This window comes from Pseudopodoces humilis, chromosome 7 (assembly GCF_049639895.1).
Source record: "Pseudopodoces humilis isolate 2021_Gansu_Grassland_sample_001 chromosome 7, ASM4963989v1, whole genome shotgun sequence".
NCBI lineage: Eukaryota > Metazoa > Chordata > Aves > Passeriformes > Paridae > Pseudopodoces > Pseudopodoces humilis.
The window spans coordinates 6,376,597-6,397,364 of record NC_142206.1 but is presented as its reverse complement, the minus strand read 5'-3'; the positions used below and the strand labels follow the sequence as shown (position 1 = coordinate 6,397,364).

General features: G+C 48.6%; 1 protein-coding gene across 3 annotated transcripts; it reads right to left on the bottom strand.

The window, feature by feature from the left end:
• Positions 1-888: 888 nt before the first annotated feature.
• Positions 889-14,628, bottom strand: NRIP3 (nuclear receptor interacting protein 3). 3 transcript variants are annotated; one of them, XM_014257878.2, is made up of 7 exons: positions 14,383-14,628; positions 7,850-8,029; positions 7,141-7,223; positions 4,500-4,639; positions 4,075-4,127; positions 3,872-3,969; positions 889-2,532 (listed from the first exon to the last, which is right to left on the bottom strand). In XM_014257878.2, the coding sequence occupies exons 1-7, from the start codon at positions 14,554-14,556 to the stop codon at positions 2,517-2,519; spliced, it is 744 nt and encodes a 247-aa protein (XP_014113353.2). In that variant the 5' UTR covers positions 14,557-14,628; the 3' UTR covers positions 889-2,516. The 3 variants fall into 3 exon arrangements, with proteins under 3 accessions (XP_014113353.2, XP_087913839.1, XP_087913840.1); XM_088057713.1 differs by having other exon boundaries at positions 889-2,529; XM_088057714.1 differs by having other exon boundaries at positions 4,075-4,124.
• Between the last annotated feature and the right edge of the window lie 6,140 nt (positions 14,629-20,768).

Sequence of the window (20,768 nt, the reverse complement as noted above, 5' to 3'; positions counted from 1 at the left end):
GAAAATGCCAGCCCAGCATTGACAAGAGCCAATTTCACTGGGCGTGGAGTATTGCTGCTCCACCAAAGGTTGTTGCTGGGGACTTGGAGTGGGTGAAAGGATAATTCCTCATCAGTGAGACAGAGCTCAACTACTGCTGAAGCATCCTAAAGCCCATCCAGGTGGAGACAGGAACTCCCTAAATTCAGATTCAAAGCTTTGGGGAAGACCCTGACCTTTGCCTGTGGTCACACAGCTATGGCACTCATTCCTCTCATGTTCTGGCTGCTTTCTTCTCCCAGCTTTCCAGAGTTTGCAAAGGACTCTCACACCCACCTGCTCTGGCATTGCCCCAGCAAGATAACACCAAAACAGCTTTCCAAAGGGTAAACCTGGAAACAGCAGGATCTCATAGATCCCATACCTCCCTCGGAAGAGAGAGCCATGGCGACAGAAGGTTGGGATTTCAAGTGGTCACCTTTAGGCCAAGTGCTGTGTGCCATTTAGCCTGCCATGGTTAATTCATCGCAACTGCTGCTCTCTCTCAGTTCCCAACAGCATTTCCAAAAGCACTGTAGAGCCCCAACAGGCTTCAGAGTGAAACAAAATCCTTTTCCTAACAGAGACATGCACTGAAAAAAGAAAAAAAAATCATATCTAGCATACAAGCAAATAAACAGCAATAACAGTGTAACTTTATTTAGATTTAATTTGACATTTAACACAGTAATAGGCACAGAAAGAAAAAAGTACCAAAATACCAAACTCATAGGATATAAAATAATCAAATATATTTCATATTTAGTGAAATATTTCTACAACACATCAGTGGGACTACCCTGGGCAGCCCAACCCTGTAAATATATATATATATTTATAACTGTGTTATATAAAATATTGTATGTAGAGAAAGCACTGAAGCTTATCACCAAAATAGAAAATAGCTCAAAATACAGATAGTTCAGGTTTGCTGGATGTACCCAATATTGAAAAGGAGTCCAAACCCACTGCAGGAGATAAAGCTCCAGCTGAGATGCTGTGGCAGGCATGGGATGGCAGGGGCAGGCACACACTGGATCAGCTGCCAGGAGCCTGGCTGCCAATGGCCATGAGGTGACCAAACTTTCTGATTCTCACCCAGAACCACCCAAGAGGCTTCTGAAGCAGGAATGCCGCTGGTGCTTGCCACTGATGCCAGGGCCAAAGTGCTTTTGCTAAGTCAGAGCTGCCTGACTCCTGCAGCATAACCTGACCCCTTAAGGATCCAGCTGCAGCAGGACTGGCCGTCAGCAGATGCACAACACCACAAGGACATTATTCTGAATTTTAAAGACGCCTCTTCAAGTAGATGCCAGCAATTAATTCTCTTTAGGTCTTGAAAACATGAAAATCTGAGTTTGTGTGAGGCCAGGCTCCCCCAGGCAATATCGTATGGCACAGGAAGCAGCAACCCTGCTGCTCCAGGACAGTGAAACCAAACAGAAAGCTTGTCCTGGCAAAAACTCCCACCTCCCCTGAGGGTCATCAAGGGTTGTACTTAAGAACCCAAGCAATCTGTAGACAGGTATAAAAAATATGGCATTTCTGGCAGCAGCACTGAAGTGCAGCTGGAGTCAGTAACCTGCACCAGGCATGGCCTGGGCGCTGCAGGGGCTTCAGGCTGGGTGCTGGGTGGGCAGGGGTGGCCACAGGTCCTGGTGGCAGGGGCAACCCCAGGCACTGCATCTTCTGCTCTCCACACAACACACTTCTGTGCCTTTTGTTGCTTTTTGGGCCGGTGTAATGGTTGATTTACTTGACTACCCCCATAGGAAGGCAGCCAAGGCTTGCCCAGAGGATCCCTCCTCAGAGGGTTTCAAGCCTCCGTGCTGGTGCCAACCCCACACTGGGAGATCACTCTGGGAGCCTTCCCAAACCCTGTTCCTGTGCTTCTGCCACGCCACTGCAGAGAAGCCTGTAACCCATTAATAATTCTGCAATTGCTCTTTCTCATCAGGCCAGCAGCTGCATCCCTAATTACATGGCAACAATACTATGCTAACAGGATGAGCTATAATTCCTAGGTGGTATTAACATTGTTATTTCACTCAGAGAAACTTCCTGGGAATGGTGATTTGAATGTGGCAATATCAATTAAGTGAATATAAATGCTTAGCCCCTGGAAAAATCATTAATAAAAATCTCATTCTAATAGCCTCTAATCACAGCTAAGTACAATTACTCATACGAGGCCACTATAAAAAGTATTTTTATCATCAGAAGAAATTCATAAGGTTTTCCCAACTGTTTGTAATAAAGAGGACACTATATAGAAAAGTCCAGAAAATAAGCACAATAAGTTTGTTTCTCAAAACCCATAGATAAACATGACAATATCTCTAAATTACTGGCTACAAACAGGATTTCATTTAGCTCTACTCAAGCTGTAGCCTAGTATAAATGTTTTCAAAGCAGCGCATTGCTGTTTCATCTGGAACAGCTGCACAGGATTTCTTTGATATCAAGCTCTTGTGTGGGGATGGCGTTTCAACTCCTCTTTATGCCTCCAAACTGCTGAAAGTGGAAGGAAAAGACATTTAGTAAAACAGGCATTCCTCATGGTGGGGGGAGGAAAAAAAGCAGCATAATTTGGGCTTGAAAGCAGTACTAAGAAATAATTTATCACTGCAGCGGCGACAGAACCACGCTGCGTCTCTCACATCTCTGTTTCAAAGGAGACAGCGAAACCAGCCAGGGGTCTTGTGTCCCCCACAGTGCTGTCCCTGGGCTCACACACTGCACCCAGGGCCATCAGCTGTCCCGGACACTGGGCAGGCAGGTGAGCTGGGCACGGAGCAGGGGCACCTGCGCTCCCATCCTGACCGCCCGCTAGCCCATCCATCCCCCCTGCATCCCCCCGATGCCCACGGATAGAGCCAGCTGAGGGAGGTGCGCTCCTTCCCCTGCTTCCCCGCTCCCTCCCAGGCTCCTGGAGCTCGGCAGTTCCCAGCACGGCAGGTTTGAGCTGCAGGGGGCTGCGGGACACCCCAAACCCCCGGGGCTGGTCGGAATGTGCAGCTGAAGAAGATGCTGACCTACATCAGCCACCAGACACACTTTCTTGAGCGGTGAGCAAACGTTTTTTAGGTTGCTCATCGCTGAGCAACCACAAGCGCTGCCTACGAAGGCACAGAAGTGCAAACCCCCGTCAGGCACTCGGTGCCCGCCGGTTTCGTGAGTCAGAGGCAGGAATCAGTGATACATCTCTTATTCACAGCACTCAGCAAGAAAGAGCCCCATGCAGTGCCTGGGAGGAGGGGGTTTGCCCTGCCTGCCTGCCTGCAGAGCCAGCCACCACAGCTACATACATTTGAAAGGTACAGCACATATTTATCTTTCTTTAGGGAGATAAGGCTGGAAAAATCTGGGACACCAGGAAGAGGTGGCAGGAGGGCTGCTGGGGTAATGCAGGGAGAAGTGGCAACACCATTATCTCCAGACAGGATCTCTCTCTCAAACACTCATGTGGGTTTGTTGGCCTTGCTTCATAAATATTTTCCAGACAAAGGTTTGTTTGCGAACACTGTCAAAGCAGGCCTCAAGGAGTCTTCTTAGTGACCTCCAAAAAGTACATTTCCTAAGGCATTCCCCTGTGCATGTCTTGTCAGACACCCGCTTTGATGTACAATGTTTACTAGGGAAAAAAAAGCAGTAAAAGTTGACAAAGGCTGCCAAAAAGTCCAGGGACTCTGTTTCAAAATTTGATGAGCTGATGAAAACAATTTCTGCTGGGGCCATTGACCTCTCACTCTCCTCCAGCAAAGGGTCCTGGCAGCTCCTGTGTGGCCCTGCCAGGGGGCACTGCCAGCAGACTGAGGGATGCACATGCTGCTCACCTCCCCAGACTACTTACTGCTCTCCTGCCTCAGCACTGTCAATGCTCACAAACGGGATTTCTTCCCTGTCCATCTGCCCCAGAATGAGGTGGTGCTTCTCCATGTTTATGACACACTGCAGAGAATAAATGTCTTTAGGTAAGAGAGAAATCTGTAAATGAGAGTGGTCCCAGCTCCTCTGTCAGCACAGGTAAGCATCCTGCTGCTGGAAAACTCCTACCTTTAGAGACTTCAGTGTCTGCAGCCCAAAGGAAAAGGGTTGCTCGTTGTCTTCTGAAAAAACAGGACAATTCAGATTTATACATTTAAAATTCACTCCTGGGCTTTTTGTCAGTGACTCCATCCTTCCTCCCTTTGTGGTTGTTCTGCTAAACCAAGCCCTTTTTATAAAGGGACTGGCTCCAGAGGAGAACAGGAGGGCACAGGAGGGCAGGTGGATGTGCCTGCAGGGAGATGCAGCGGTTGCTCCATCAGCATGGCAAAGCCAAGCTTGCTGAACACATCCTCCCCCTTCCCTCTGGGGGGGCCAAACAAGAACTTACCGTGTTTTAATTTTAACATCTTTCTAGAGCTTTGTTTTTCCTGCTGGGGTAAGAGGAAGTAGACCCCAGCCCACAGTGGAAGACCAGAGGGTTCTACACTCACCCACGACGAGGGCAGCACACTCCACAGGAACCGCTCCCACCGTGAGGGACAGACACTCGATCTGGCCAATGGCTTTCACCTTGTTTGGCAGCGAAACCATCTCATCTTCGACAGGGAGTGCTTTGAGATGCTCCTTTAACCTGTGGGCATTGAAAACTCTCCTAACATCAAATGGCCATGGCTTGGCTGTTCCAGCAAGGAGCAAATGGTGTTTGGAGGGTGCTTACACCTGGGGCACTCTTAGCTTGCTCATTTACCACGCTGCTGCTGGCAAGCTGCTTCCCTGGCAGGTTCTCTGTGGGTGCTCTGCAGGCAGCCAGCAGCCCACACCCACATCAGACCACAGCATGACCCAGAACGCAGCCCAGGGGCTGTCCCAAGCACAGCTCTGTACTGCCTTTTGGGCTTTACCCCAGGAATCTTTTTCCTACATTTTCTCGAGGCTTGGGGAAACACAAAATTGCTTCTAATGCAGAGTGGGGAAGGGTTATGCAGTGTAAGGAAGGGTTAGTTCACTCCAGCTTCCACGAGTGGAGCTGACACTGTGTCCCCATGGAATCACAGAAACATTGAGGTTGGAACAGACCTCTAAGGTCACCAAGTCCAACTGTTGACCCAGCTCTGCCAAGGTCACCACTAACCTGTGTCCCAAGATGCCACACCCACACCCATTGGGAACACTTCTGTGCCACCACTTCACTAAACAGCTTGTTCCCAGGCCTGACCATCCTTTCAGTGAAGAAATTTTTCCTGTTACCCAAACCTCACGTGTCACAGCCTGAGACCGTTTCCTCTGGTCCTGTCGCTCTTCACCTCACTCGAGGCTCCTTCCAGGTGGTTGTAGAGAGCAAAAAGGTACCCCCTGAGTCCCCTTTTCTCCATGCTAAACATGGCTTACATCTGGGGCAGCCCAATCTGTGTTTGTCAGTTTGTTAGGTGCTGCTGCTGCTGGGTTTGTTCAGAGGAAATGAGGACAGATCAATCACATTCAGCCCAAAGAAAAGAAAAAAGGATGTCAGAGATACCTCAGGTACAGCTTCTATCTGCACCCTTTGAACCAGCCTGGCAATACTAATTAATTATTTAGCTTCAGTTTCTCTTTTAAACTGAACAAGAATCTAATGGAAAGGCTTTTTGAGGCACTGATCTCTCCCTTGGATAAAAGCCATATCAATTTTCAGCTCATTGAGGCACCTTTCTGCTGAGCCGCATTGCAGCAGTGCATATGTCTGTGTGTCTGTCTGTCCATCTGTCCTGGGAGAGCCCTCAGAGGTTCCAGGAGTGAGGTGGGCATTGCTGGGAGGGGTAACGGGGGAAAAGGAGCTGGATCCTCTCTGCTGCCTCCTTGGAGTCTGGCCTTAAAAATCAGTAGGAACCTGTCAATCAGAAGTTTATGAATTCCTTGGCCACCTCCTGCACCTCCTACAGCTCCACAGGGGATTTCTCATACTGGCAACCCGTGAGCCTTCTCCACTGCTTTCCTCGGTGTGAGGGGGAGGGAGTGACTGGCATCATGACAAGACACAAAAAGTTTTTGAAAAAGAAGGGAGGAATTGAGCCTGAGCATCAGACACACAAGTGCTGCTTTGAGGCACCGAATCCTCTGAGACCTGGGCAGCAGAAACAGGCTCTGGCCTCTTTCTTCAGTGCTCTGTGAAGGACAGGGCTGCTGCAGCAGGGCAGCGCTGCAAGAACTGCACCAGACACATGTGAGAAACACAGGGAGCAGAGGAGCTGTCCCAGAGCATGAAATCCCTCCAAATGCCATCGTGTGGCCATCCTAAGCTTGGCTGAGCTGCACCACAGATTGTAACAAGGTTGTCCTAAGCACAGCCACCTTCCAGGCACTAAGCACTATTGTGCAAAGTAATTAATGTTAGCACAGCAACAGGCACCATTCATTCAGGGCCTTGCAGTAGTGCTCAGTGAGCAGGTGCAAATTTTCTTTTTTTCTTTCATAATTACTGCAAGATAGCTGCAAAAAGCAATGATTCCATGGGAATAACGTGCCAAAGCCTCCTTGATATCCTGTGAGCTGATGCTCACAGGAGAGATGAGAGAGAGTTTTGCTGCAAATGGCTGTCAGTCACCTCTCTAATAATCCATAAATACATTTTCTTTCCCTTTAACCAGGAGAAATTTGTAATTGGGAGCAGCATCAGGCACACAGTTCTGAGAACATTCATGCACACAGCTTCTTTACACTGGGTGCTGGGCCAGCAGAGCTGCAGCCACTGGCTGGGGGCATGTGGAGCAGCCTGGTCCCTGCCCTGCCACGGGAGCCTGCAGAGCTGGGCTGGGCTGCAGCCCCACGCCTGCCCTGGGGACACAAAATTCTGGGGAAAGTTCAGCTGTTTCATGAAGCACTGAATGACAAGCAGGCAGTGAAAAAGTTCCGTCTGAAGGGATTCCCTCAGGTATAGGATGGTACCAGTGGCTTTCTATTCCATCTCCCTGCCTCTTAGCATTGGGACAGGATTTGGTTGTAACAGGAGGGTCAGGGGCTTGCCCAGTCACAGCCCAAAGCACTCCCTTCTTCAGAATGACCATCACTGACACGAGCAAAGGCCCAGCCCCAGGACACTGCCTGTGCTGCTGGGTTCCATGCTCCTGCAGAACAGAAATCCAGCCAGATATTTACCCCAGCCTGTCCAGGCAGGCGGACGACATGAGGTTGTGCTGTGAGCCGGTGTCCACCACGGCCTTCAGCTCCTTCCCCGCACACTGCAAGATTAAGAAGGGATGGGAAATGATGTGTGGGATGCAGGATGAGCACCAGAGTGTCCAGGAGCTCTGGTGCCCATGAACTCTTCTCATGCCAGATCATCCCTGCTCCCCTGCACGCCCAGATGTGTGTAGGGTCCTGAGCCCTTCCTGGCTCATTTGCCCCTGCAGAGAGCAGATGGAGCAGCCCCAGGCAGGAAGGAACACACTGTGGAGAGTGGGAAATACAAATGAGCGTGGGGCTAAGGAAGAGAAATGTGAAATTACCCTTGGGCAAAGAGAATAGGGGTGGCACTAGAGGAAAACAAGCAGGCTGTGAGCAAAAGGACTTGCCACGGATAATTACATGCCAGCATTTCAGCGTGCTGCCCCAGCCTAGCTATCCCCTCCACCCTGATGTGTAAGGGAAGACACCCATCAGACCAGTTTTCTCTGTGACTCCCAGGTGGGCATCTCTGCCACAGCAGCCTGGAGCTGCAGAGGGAGTGTATCCCCAAGGCTGTGGCAGTCCTGTGGGAGCACAAACCTGACTGGGAAACAAGAGAACAAGAGCACAGCCTGAGACTGTTGGAAATAAAATCTACAGCAAAAAAAAATCCCACTAAAGGCTGTGGAGGGACTATTACCTGGCAGCTCACCGCTATGAGCTCTTCATCCTCTGTTTTGCCCGAGCTGCCCAGTTTGGTTTGGTTCAGCTTGTTGGTCTGTGATGAGAGATCGCCCTTCGGAGTCCAGCTGCCTCGGCTGCCTCGGAACTTGGATAAATTTGTCTCCATCAGGCGCTTCTGCAGGATGTTATGTGGTTGCTTTAAGAAAGAACACACACAGGAGAGCACGGTAAAGTCAGAGAAAAGACACACAGTGGCCTGTGTCACCAGACTGTCTGTGGTGCTCTCACAGGAGGGAGGCCCTAAAGTCTTTCTCTCCCTAATTCCCAGACTACAGGTATGCTATACAGGTAGCTAGTTCTGGTTTACCTGTCTTTGACTAAAAAAAAATTGTTTTGCAAAGGGAATAATACTTTCAAACTATTAACCTTTGAGACCTTGGAGGGATGCCTTTCTTTTACCAAACTCAAATTCAAGGTGGGAATCCAGACAAGTCCAGCCTTTTCAAGCTGGTGTTTCATCCATAACTGCCTTCATCTCTAGATGAAGGGAATTCTGTAGGGATGTGAAAAATCAGGATGTAATAAATCACTTTTCCAATGATATTCACCCGCTAAGAATAAAAAATGTCTAAAATTGCCCTCTGTCCTCTTTCCCCTGTACTTTTATTTACCTGCTAAGGGTGGCTAAATGGCACCAATCCTGAGTGCCATACCACAAGGAGAAAGGGAGAGGAAGGAAAGAGGTAAGCTGGTCTGAGGCAGGTAGGTATTACCCCAGAATTCCCAACACCTCTCTCTTTCTCTGTCATTTCCATTTGCTCCAGGAGAAACATGTTGCCTCTCAAGACCTCCTCCAAACTCTTTCCCAAAAGCCTTTTTATGTTTAATGTTCATCGCAGATGGATGCACAGACTCTGCTGGAGGTGAAATGACTCTGCCTGATTATCTGCTCATTTCTCTGCCCAGCTAATCTGCCCTCCCCATTAATGCCTTTCCTTCTGGTTTTAATTTGTCCATGGTGAGACATTTTTACTGGCTTATTCCCAGATTTTTGCATTCATGTTAAACATGCCTGTGTGTCTGCAGAGCCATCTGAACCAGCAAACCTCCTCATCCCAAGGGAATATCAGAGTCAGAACAACTTTGAAAACCTCAGGCCACGGGTTGCCAGGTTGGCCAGTGCCCACCCTTGTGCACAGCATGTTAAATAACACCACTTACAGAAGTCTAATGCAAGCTGGCATCATCCTGAAATAACCACAGCCACGCTGGCACTTCAGATCCCACTTGTGGGCACAGTGCGGGCGGTGGAGCTGGACCTGACTGATGGGATGGGGCAGCTGCAGCCAGCACCAGTGGTCACTGGGACACGTCAGCCCCTTGCATCCCCACTTCCCACTGCTCTGATTTCTGCTACTTGAAATTAAATCCCATGGCCATTTTGGGTTACAGGCACTGTGTCTGACCAACCTGCTACAGAGCATGTCCTGTGTGCAGGCAGCAACTCCTGCTGATGGGGAGGAATCAGATCTGACCTTGTGCTGCCTTCCCAGTGAGGCCAAACAGCAGAAACCAGTATTACTGAACTGGATTAAAGGCAGGCAGAGTAGCTGCACTGGTACTGGGCCCTGCTTGCAGGGACAAGCGGATCAGTTTGGAAGCGAGGACTCCTTGTATGAGGCAGAAGCTGTAGGTGTGCAGTCAGCACTGTGATCCCCTCCAGTGCTCCTCACCAGAGCAAAAATGCAAGCCAGGGTTTCCTGACAGTGGGTGGGATGTCCTTTTCACCCTTTATGTTTGACTGCAGCTCAGGAGCACAGCCAGAACACTAATTCTTCCCATCATTTAAAAACGACAAAAGAAAGGGGAGTGTAGAAGTAAATGGATGGAGTTCACCCAGCTGGCCAGAAGACAGCCTGTCACACAGTGGTCACCTCCTTGTGCCCAGCCCCTCTCAAGCAGGACCAAGAGAAATTTCTGAATGGCATCATGCAGGACAGTCTGGGTGTTCTTCTGAGCTGCCTGGCCTCAATCTCCAGCACACTCCTCATTGCTATTTTAACAGTCATAGTCATCTACCATTGAATTCAACCTAATTTTTTTGAAGTGCCAGTTTTCCTATGGGTTGTTAATCAGTAGCATACATGGGTTTTCTCAAGGCCTGGTTTTCATGAATCTTATATGAGATCCATCACCAAAAGGAAAAAATCCATCACTCAGTGGACACAAGTTACCAGCACAAATGGGGTTGTCTTTCGTTGACACTTGCCCTTCTGAAAACCACAGCAAATCCTGCCTCAGGGGGGACAAATATTCCTTATGTTGTGCTCCAGTACAGAAATAATCTGGCAAGAGGGGGCTGGAAAGGTTCCCTGCAGCACCATCCTGTCTCAGGCTATTAATTAGTTTGCTTTAACTTGGATTTCCCTTGACTCTTGTGTTCAACAGAGTGAGGGATGTTAGTCACGGAGATGACTCAAGTGATGGATACGTACTTGGGAAATGGATAATGTGCCAGGGAATGCTTGCAAATGCACATTTTGCTGGCAAACTGCAAGCAGACCGTGTCTGGGAGGGAGGAAGAGAGAAGAGGAAAATCTCCTCCTGACAGCAGTGGGCAAGGCAGCTGTGTTCTCCCTCCAGGATGGGCCTGGCAGTGTTTGAAGGAACCCAGATTACCTGGTACAATATTCCTTCGCATTGCAAAAAACTGTTGAATGTTTTATAAAAATATAGAATGTTACATTTCATTGTATCAGAAAAAAAAAAAGTTTTCCTTATTATATATACAAATACAAATAAATACAAATCAGGATTTTTTTCATATGGTATGTCCATTTCCAACACCGAGATTTGCAAAAACCTGTGACCCCCCCAAAAATGTCACAGTGAAAACCTAAAAAAATTAGTGGAAACATCATTTACTGCTGACCTTATTTACCACTGTCTGTCAAAAGCACAAATAATTCTGCCCAGCTTTGTTCCCCTCTGATTTATAAGCAAGTGCATTGCTGCAGCTTGCAGTATTCATTTCTCTGGCAGGTTTCCCTCTATTTGGCTTCTAGATCTGGGGATAACAAGGCCCATCAACAATTTCAGTCGGGAGATGAAAGTCAGGGAAGACAGCAGCTCCCCTCCTCCACAGACCCATCCCAGGAGGTTTGTCCTCTCTTCTGTACCTAGACAGTAGGGGTGAAAAAAAAAGGACTTTTAATGCATCAACAGAGTTAGTCCAAATAAATAATCAATTTCTCTCTCTTCTTCCCATCCTTCATCCAAATTCACATGTTCTACCAGCATCCTGTGCTGTCAGCCCCTCTCTTAGAGTGATGAGGTGGGACAGAGCTGCCCCCTGCACCCTGTGTGCCCAGACAGCACTGGGCACAGCAGTGCACACAACATCAGAGCTTTTTGCATTTCAGGGAAGACACACCAAGCTCTGGGGCATGCACAGCAGGGAAATGGGGACACCTGAATGCACTGCAGCTCATCCAGTGCTGCACCAGCCACGGGAAGCTGTGGCCAGGACCACCACAGGACACCCAGGGTTGTGCTGAGGGTGCCCAGGGGAGGTCTGAGGGCATGATGGAAACAGGAAATGCTTTTGTTGTTGTTGCTGCTTTTGGTACTATTTATAACTCTGTTTCCCAGGTTGTCAAATTATGTGGAACTGTTCCAGACCAAGCTGCTCCAAACTGGTCCAAACTGAGGGCAAGGGGCTAGGGTCAGGGCACCAGGAGCAGATGCAAGAGCCAGCACGCCCTGTCCAGGTTGGGAAGGGAGCCATGTCAGGAAGCCACATCACAGCTAAAGACCACCTTGTGCCAATTTTTTGGACTTCAGAAAAGAGGATAATAGAGGGAAGAGGCATCAAAACGAAGCTATTTCTGTTCTCTACATCCAGCCCAACAGTTGCCAAATTCAGGGTATACTTTGCTATAGCTTGGTCTCATACTGGACAGAGTGGAGTACATAAAGGGAGCGAGGAGCTAGAGCTCGGTCTGAGCCAGAGCAATCCACTGAAAATGATGAGAGCATTGAAATGGATGATTACAAGCATTTATCAGACCTGCCTGTGCACAGCATCACCAGGAGAGCTGCTCCAGGAGCTGAGCAATGGCACACAGACCGGGGGACACCAGCACACCCACCCTGGTGACCTGCTGCTGCTTCGCTGTGCACAGTACCCCCCGCACCATAGCCAAAAGGAAGGGGATTTCTCCCCAGAACTGGAATGCTTGTTGCCAGCTGCCACAGTGACAGACAGGATCTGTTCTCACCACCTGTCGCCATCTCTGAGGAGCTGTTCCCTCGTCTCTGCTCCTGCCAAGGCTGTCGGAAAACCCCCGCAGGAAACCCTGCGTTAATAACACCGGTCACGTCAGAAGCCCCTCCACACACGTCACTACAGCTGCCACGCGGCTTTGGGCACAAAAACGTGCTGCTTTGTGAGGAGATGCACAATTATTCACAAGGAGTCCATGCAAACGCCTTGGGCCAAGACCTCTGATGCCCTGGGCATCCTGATCATGCAGCTCAGTCCCTCTGGGCATGTGCCTCTCAATTTGGAGCCACGCGAAAGTGAAGTCCCATATTTTGGAGAGTCCCCAGTCTCAGGGATGCACAATCTCCCACTCCTCCTGGGAACAACCCTTGTGACATCCAGGCAGCCAGGGCAGTGGGGACACACAGTGTGTCCTCTCAGAGCAATGCCCGTTCCCACCCTGGCTGTGTGAAGGCTGAGTGTGGCAGCGTCGCTTCACTGCAACACAACCCACGGACAGATCTCTGAAATCCACGGAATCTTCTCTGGGGCTGTGGGAACGGCCTGAGCACGTGCCAGTTCTCTCACTCTGGGGACTCCCTGCACACCCCACGGGGTAGGAGGTTATAGCCAAGGGAGCCCTGGCCACATGTGCTCACTGTGCCATCAGCCTCACCGTGGTGTGGGGACAAGGGGGATTTTGCAGTGGGGTGACCCACAGCAGCTGGGTTCTACCCCCATCCCCAGCCAGAAACCCACCCAGCCACAATAGCCAGATGGACACCTCATCTCTGCCACATTGCACCTTCTTTTGGTTCTTGGAGGGGATTGGGAGCTGTGGCCCTCCCCAGGGCTTTGGCACATCCCTGGAGAGAGCCCCCCATGCAGATTGTCCCTGCAGGGGCTGTGGGTGCAGCAGGGGTGATGCTGTAGTCATGGTGCAGGAGCAGGGAAAACACCTCGAGTGACATCTCTGTGTCCAAAGTGGTGTCAAGGAGACCCATGCTCTGCCCCTGGTGCTGGTTCAAAACCTGGTCCTCATTGTGCAGGGCAAAGGACCTCAGTGCTCAGTGCCCCTGGCTCCTGCTACCTGTTGATTCTAATCTGGGCAGAGCAAAACCCACATCAGGGATTCAGTCCTGCTCACTGGGGTCACAGAGCCACAAAATGTCATTTACACTCTGCTGATAATAGTAATAATGCCATCCCTCCCTGAAAAGCACTTCAGCTCCCTGCTGGAGAGCTGCAATTCAGTGGTGACCAGGAAAGCCACTTCTGAGCCTTACCCTGGGCAGGAGCTTCACTTCCTACACTTGCAAAACACTTGGGATATCAAAAATAAATCACCTCCATGTGCATTGCAGAGAACAGCCAACTCATTCCACTTGTCTCAGGCAGGCAGAGCCAAGCCTAATCCTGCTGAGCAGGAAGGCTCTGACAGAACAAACCACTAAAAATAAAAAGATTGACTTTGGTTTTCAATAAAACCCATATCAAGCATTGGAAAAAAGCCAGTATTGTTTTACAAGGTGCAAGATTTTTTCACCACTTGGGCAAAAAAAAACTAAAGGAGCTTCCCCTGGTAGATATGTTTTCTAAATTTTACCCCTTATGTCAGAACTTTGGATTTCACATTGAAGTATCCTTTCCCAGTAGAGAAAGCTGAAACATTTCTACAGTATTTAGAAATACTCTCCAGCCCCCAGACATGGTGAATAACACCAAGTACAGGATCACATGGATCACTGTATACATAAACATTTTAAACCTAAAATTATGTCTCTTTGGTTTAAAAACCCCATACATGCATTAGCCTTTATTGAAGCATGATCTTGACAGTTTTACATTTTGAAATACCAGTGACTATACCAAATCTTTGTGATTATGTGTTGTGTGCATATATAGATCACAGGCCAACATGTGTGTGTACCTATGCATTGTATGAAGCCATTTTGACTTACTCTGACCCAGAGAGGAAATTTGTGCTGCAATCAGAATGCCATTTTCATGCAAAAATAAAAAAAACAATAATAAAAAAACAATTAAAAAAAATAAATGCTATGAACTCTGAGTGCCAGGTATCTAAAAGTACTTACTAGTAGGAAACAACTGTGGTTATAACCAGCATCTTATTTCTACTCCCTTCTTTTTACATTAAAAAGTCCCATTTTTTTACAATCAGTTTCCACACGCAACCAACTTCCCCTAACAGAAAACAGCGTGAAGAAAGACACTGCCCTACCAGCTTCTTAAGTCTCCTTCCAATAAACACAATAGAGCCTTACAGTATCTTTCGAAGTGCCCAGCTTCTTCAGCCCGTCCAGAGGGAGGAGATCTGCAGAATCCTTGTGAATAAACTGAACCGCCTGCTTCATCCTCCTCTGCTGGCGGAGAGACGCCGCTTCCCTGATCTCCACTTCTTTCCTACTCGGCTCTGTCAGGATCCCCGAATAAAACATCTCTCGTCCCGCGAGTGGCTCTCTCCTTGAAGATGCGCGTCTCGGGGAGCTGCGCCGGGGATGCTCTGTCGCCTGCGCTTTATATCCGGAGCCTGGTGACGTGAGGAGGCCGGCAGGTGCCTCGGCCGGAGGGGCTGGGCACATCGGCAGCGCCGGGAGAGCTCGGGCTGCTGCCAGGGGATAGCACATCGCTGCCCCTCCCGACAGCCAGCCTAGCACAGGCGCTCCGGGGCTCTCAAATCCCTCCCGGGGGACGGAAGACAGCACCGGAGCACCGGCACGGCGCTGCCCAGCAGGCTCCCGGACAGCCCCGGGACTGCCCTGAGTGGGGAACTGAGGTGTCACGACAGGTGACACTGCCCAGCACCCTGGGGGTGCTCCTGGGGGCTGTTCCCCCTGCCCCGCCTGGACTGTGCCGCTGGCCATGGGGAGTGTCGGTACCTTGTGCCCGGGGCGGGCTCGGGGTGCCCCTGGTCTCATCACAGCATTGCCAGCAGCAATCTGGATCATCCCTGTCCACTCGAGTGCTCAGGAAAACTGTCACAAAAGGTGTCCTTAAATGCGGTTTTGCACAGGGTTTCTGTACCCATCAAATGTCCGTGTACAGCACAATTTGACTAATCACCAACACAACTGATTGTTAATCAGAGCAAAACTTGGCAAAGCAGCTACAGTTTTGCAGCTTTTGTGCTGCGTGCCTAATGATCCAGATGTTGCTGGAGTCAGTCTTGCTGTAGTTACCTCTGATCCCAGACAAAGCTGAAAGATGTGTTAGAGGATGCTGGCATTACCTTGGCTGCCTAGAGGTATCCTGTATTCTTCATGGGCATTCTAGGCTTCCTTTAACTTATTTTATTTGAAATAAAAATCCTTTAACTTATTTTATTTAAGCATGAACAAAGTCTCCAGTAAAATTCCTGTACCTCTTTCCATTACAGTTTTCAATATGAACTAATACACATTAACAAACATAATAGAGCTTCATACTATAAAAACCGATTAATGTAATAGTTACAGAAGGTCATTTTCTTAGCAGGACTCACAGGACACTTGGGTTTCTCTCACTGCAACAGTGAGTGAGGGCAGCAGGTGCTTCCCTGAACTCTCTGCTTTCCAAGTAATTTGTTGCATGGAATAGGTGCAGAAAAAATGCAACTCTGCCTCAGCGAGACAATACAGATCTGTTTACAGATCATTCCACATGGGTTTGGCTCTTGTCAAACTGAGAGAAACCTTTTTTATGCTAGACAAAGCACAAGAAAAGCAGAGCTTAGCCCAGGATTTATGCCAAGCCAGACTTATAGGACACTTTCTGCCTTCCAGAGCTGGGACACTGATTCTCCTTTGCTCTCCCCCAGCAGCAGAGCCTGGGCTCACATTTTCTGCTCACCAAGACACCACAGGCACCCGCACCCTGCAGCTCCTGCTCCTGGCCTGGGGAGTGGGGCTGGTACAGAGCAGGGCTGATGCCAGAACAGCAACACTCTGTGGGTAAACTTACACATCTGAGCCCTGCAGCCACAGACAGACCATGTATGTTCAGCCCCTTCTCATGTGACCTGGGAGAGAGGAGGGAAAAAAATCAGATGATGAGTCAGAACACCATAAAACCTGAGCACATTATTTCACAGCCTCACATAAAGGCCACAACACAGGAGCCAGCCCAGCTCAGTGAATGTGTCAGCCTGCAGAAGGATAACAGGGCTGACAGTCTGAAGGGGGATATAATTTTTATTCCCTATGCTGACTCAGCTCATTACATGACAGGACCATCATTCCACTCCAGCACACATGGCCAGGAGGATAAAAGCACCTTATTTTTCACCTTGGGAGCTATTTGGCACTTTTCCAGCTGATTAAATCAAGATATACGATGTCATCCACACTCTCATGAAGGCAAGGAGGAAGCAAAAGGGCTGACACTGAAACCAGGAGACAATTTTTAGTGTAAAAGCTTTATGGAGTAGCAGCATTCTGCCCAATGTATTAACAAATGCCCAGTCAGCTCTGGCTTATTTCAAGAAGAGTAAGCACAGGTGGAGCACGAGAAGCCCCCTCACACTGCAGCTCCGAGGCTGCAGCCTGTGTTTCCATTCAGCACACAAGCATTTTGCCTGAGCCCTGCAATTTCACTTCTGCTGTATGTTATAAATGCACTTTGTGCCAACAGCTCTGAGGAAAATCTGCTCAATGCTCAAGAGTAACAAATGAGATAAAAGATTAATTTCTCTCTTGATTTTTAATCCTGAGAAAAAGGGAAGAAGCAGTAAGCCATCTCCTCAAATTATGCAGGATCTGCATTGAAGGAGGGGCTCGGTTTGGACAGCTCAAACCCAGGAGTTAAACTGGTTAAGTGGTTAAATCGTTTGTTTGCAACAGATTAGCTGGTGGTATTTCTCACACTTCCCATACAAAGTATCTAAACAGGGGCACATTTCAGAAAAATTCCCATCCACTCACCGGAGACAAGACTGTGCGTGACCACTGTCCCTTACCCAATAAAAGCTTCGAGTGACAAAACCACTTTTCTTGCTCTTTACTGCCTCCAGAGCAGCACGGAATGTTCCTCCGCACCGCCATATAAAATCAATTCGTGTCAAAAAGAGGCTTCACAGGGCTGTGATGGAGAAAACCCCTCCAGCCTGGCTCTGGCCCTGCCCTCCAGGACAGGCTGGCTGTTCCAGAAAGGTGTCAGCATGGACAGGCACAGGCTGCAGGACACCGGAGGCTGGTGGCTCTGGCAGGTGCCAGCAGAGCCGCCGCAGCTTTGGAACGGGCTCTGTCCCGTGCCCGGGGCATCTTCCCCAGAGCTTTTTTGCCAGCAAATTCCTCAGTGCCCAAACCCATCGCAAAGAGCAAACAGAGGGACACGGTGCTTTCCCTGGCCTTTCCAACTTGCCCTTTGCCATCCCAGCTGGGGACAGGGAAGGCAGCCCCTTGGAGGAGGAAGAGAGGATGCGCAACTTTGATAAGCTTATCAGCCGCTCTCCAGGGCAGACAATGCCACAGCGGCCCTGCCTTTCAAAAGCAATTTGCTTTACCTGTGATGGTTATACCCCTACTTACAGCCGGCTTGTACTGGCTCAGTCCCAGTCACGCCTGCAGCTTGATCAGCGGGAGGGAAGAGGAGCTGCAGCCTCTGGTTCACACCCCCATTCCATCTCCTCTCCCGGTGAAAAGGAAAGCAGCAGCAGGCAACGCAGGAAGTGGGTCGGTCCTTTTTTATTTTTTTTTTCCACTCCTTTTCTTTGATTTCTCATCTTTCCCTAAAAAGAAGTGATTTGTTAGTGGTTGACGGCAGCCATATCCTGAAGAACTGCAGAGATGCCCCAGAAAACTCTGAAGAAAGGACAGAGTGGTATAATTTATCAGAAACAGAAGCAGGAATAATTTACTCAGCACAAAGAGAAAATTTTAGAGAATCCATTTCCAGAGAAAGGACCGCAAAGAGCTTAAGAAAATGAAATCACAATAATTGATGTATTAAAATAAGCTTTCTGTCCATCAGTGCATTAGTAAGGGTCAGTTCTAGCGTATCAGGAATATCAGGAATCAGGAAAATAACTGGAATAATTTGGAGACTACAAACCAGTCTTTTCTAAAAATGTCGGAAACAAAAATCCAGAAGGATTTACTGAGCTACTTGACTATCATTTGTAGCAAGACAAAGACTATGGATAGAGCTAAAGAAATCCTCTAACATACAAAGGTAGAGTCTAGTTGAGATTCCTGAGAAATGTAGCCCATTTTACCCAGTAACTCCACACTCACCTTCTGTGTTTCCAGTGCTGACCAAGGGAAAGAACTTCCTGGGCTGGGATCTGGGCCCCATCACAGGCATTTCACAGAGACAACGATTCCCAGGGCACCTCTCTGTATTCACCCCAGTGCAACTCCAGCCTCCTTCCCATGTGCATGTTCTGTGCAGTGCCTGAGCTGGTGGCATCAAGCACGAAGCAGATGCACAGATGACGCTGGGAGAGGAATGAGACATTGCATGGCTTCCCCCAGGAGACTGAATTTTTCTGTCTGGTTCTCTTCATACACAGAGGCAACAGGTGAATGAGAGTTTCAGCAACACAAAAGCTGCACATGTCAAAACAAGAGATTAAAATGGCAAGTCTTGCAAGAGCTCCCTTACTTTTATTCTCCCTTCTTTAAAGAGGCTGAAACATGAGAAAGGCTGGTTTTCTTCAGAGCAGGAAGAAATGGTATGCATATGGACCCATTAGAGAGGGCAGGTGATTTTTCTCCCCAGTATGTACCCACACCAACCTCTGTTTATTATGTGCAACAGCAAAAGTATTTCAGTGTAAAATTTTCAAAATTATTAATTTGAAGAAACATTAATATATGCTAGTTCTCACCCTCCCAGATGTATGTTAGAGTTGAACTGCAAATATTTATTTTGAAGTAGTCTACACATATATTCAAAGTGCCAACCATAACTACATCACTCAGACTTCCCAAACCTCAGGGGATTTCACTTCTCCTGTCCTGCAAAAGGCAGCTTGTGTGCTGAAGGCTTCCTCTGCTTCTGGGGCATTCCAAGCCATAAATTTTACATTCAGGTCATTAAATATATAGGAGGGATCTTGTTAAGGCTAAACCGGGGCGAGTCACTTCACACTACACAAACACAGTTTTCTCACTCCTTTCTAACTTTCCAGAAGCCTGACATCTGGAGATCGAGGAGGAGCAAGGCAGGACACGCAGGAATGCCTCTGCTGCTCGGCATTTCTGAGCTCTGAAAGCCAGGAGGAAGAGGGCGCTGCTCTTCTTCCCATCAGGTTCGATGTCAGCCCAGCAGGAGCTGCCCAGAAATTGCGGGGAGCCTGTTGCTCTGGAAAAGCAGGGGCTGGTGGGCAGAGATGCCGGCTCTGAGGGGTCGGAGAGGGCAGGGAGACACTGGAGACACAGGCTCACCCCTGGGCTCTGCATGAAAAAGATCACAGGTAGGATCAAGCAATGGGGCTGGGATTTCCTAGCTCATCCTAGAGCTGTTATGGAATTGCTGCATTCAGTGTCTCTCCCCAGTCCCAGCTCAGAGCACCTGGACAACGCAGAGCTTGACAAGAAGCTGTAAAAACCAGAGGGGGTACGCAACCATCTGAACAACAACCACCCCACAGGCAGAATCGTGCCGAGCCTGCTCCTGTTTTCTTCTTGAAATAGTTCCCAGCTGTCCCTAACAAAGAGATTATGGGCTCCCCACATCAAGGGAGCTGCAGGATGCTTTCACTGTCATTAGCCACTGGACTAATGCCACCTAACAAGAGACCTGGAGAAACAGCCATTGCAGGAGCAAGAACAGCACCCAGTTTTCTCCAACGGAGACATGCCATGGTTTTCACCCATATTTTCCTTGTCCCATTAGTAATTTTTGTCCTTTCTTCTGCCTAAGGGACAAAGGCTGTGCACAGCACTCAGGACAAAGCCCAGCTATGCCAGCAGCCAGTGATTTCTGGATACAAAGGAGTCCAGTCTTGGTCTAAATACTCCAATACAACAATCCATTTCTATTCCCCAACTCACTTAAGCACCTGCTTAAATGCTTTTGTGAATGCAAATTACAAAATTTCTCCTTCCCAGGATGGTGAAAAGTCACTCCTTAGTACAAAAAATGTCAGTATGCACACAAAATCACATGCAATAGATATACATTTCCCTTGGATACTTGGGACATCTGTGTTTGCTTTTACATCTGTGTGGCTAATTAATCATAAGGCAGCTGGCTAAATTTTTCCTTGAGTCAACACCTTGAGCATTAGTGGAGATACATGAGGATACATGGTGCCCACAATGACATCCACATGTAGCTGCAGTCATGGCAGTAGTTCCCTAACCCAGTCCTAACTTGGCAGCAAGAAGTTTTAAATAATTACCCCTTGACTGTTGCAAGCGTGGAGCACTGGTTGTCATTTTCTCCCTTTTACTTTCTTCTCAAACCAGTAAATTATTCTCAGAAACAACTGGTGCCATGAGTAGATGCCCACAATGGACCAGGAGAAGAACACATCACAATCATTTTCCACTGGGATCCCGTTAGCCGAGGTGCTTACATCCAAAGTTTTCTTTTCTATAACCCTACATCTTCATCAGTGTGAAATGCACACTGGCTCTAGGATAAAATATGAAAGCTGTGGAGTGTGTGATGCCACAGACTCAGTGCCCTGCCCTCTCCACACATCAACAGCACTGAAGCAATTGCT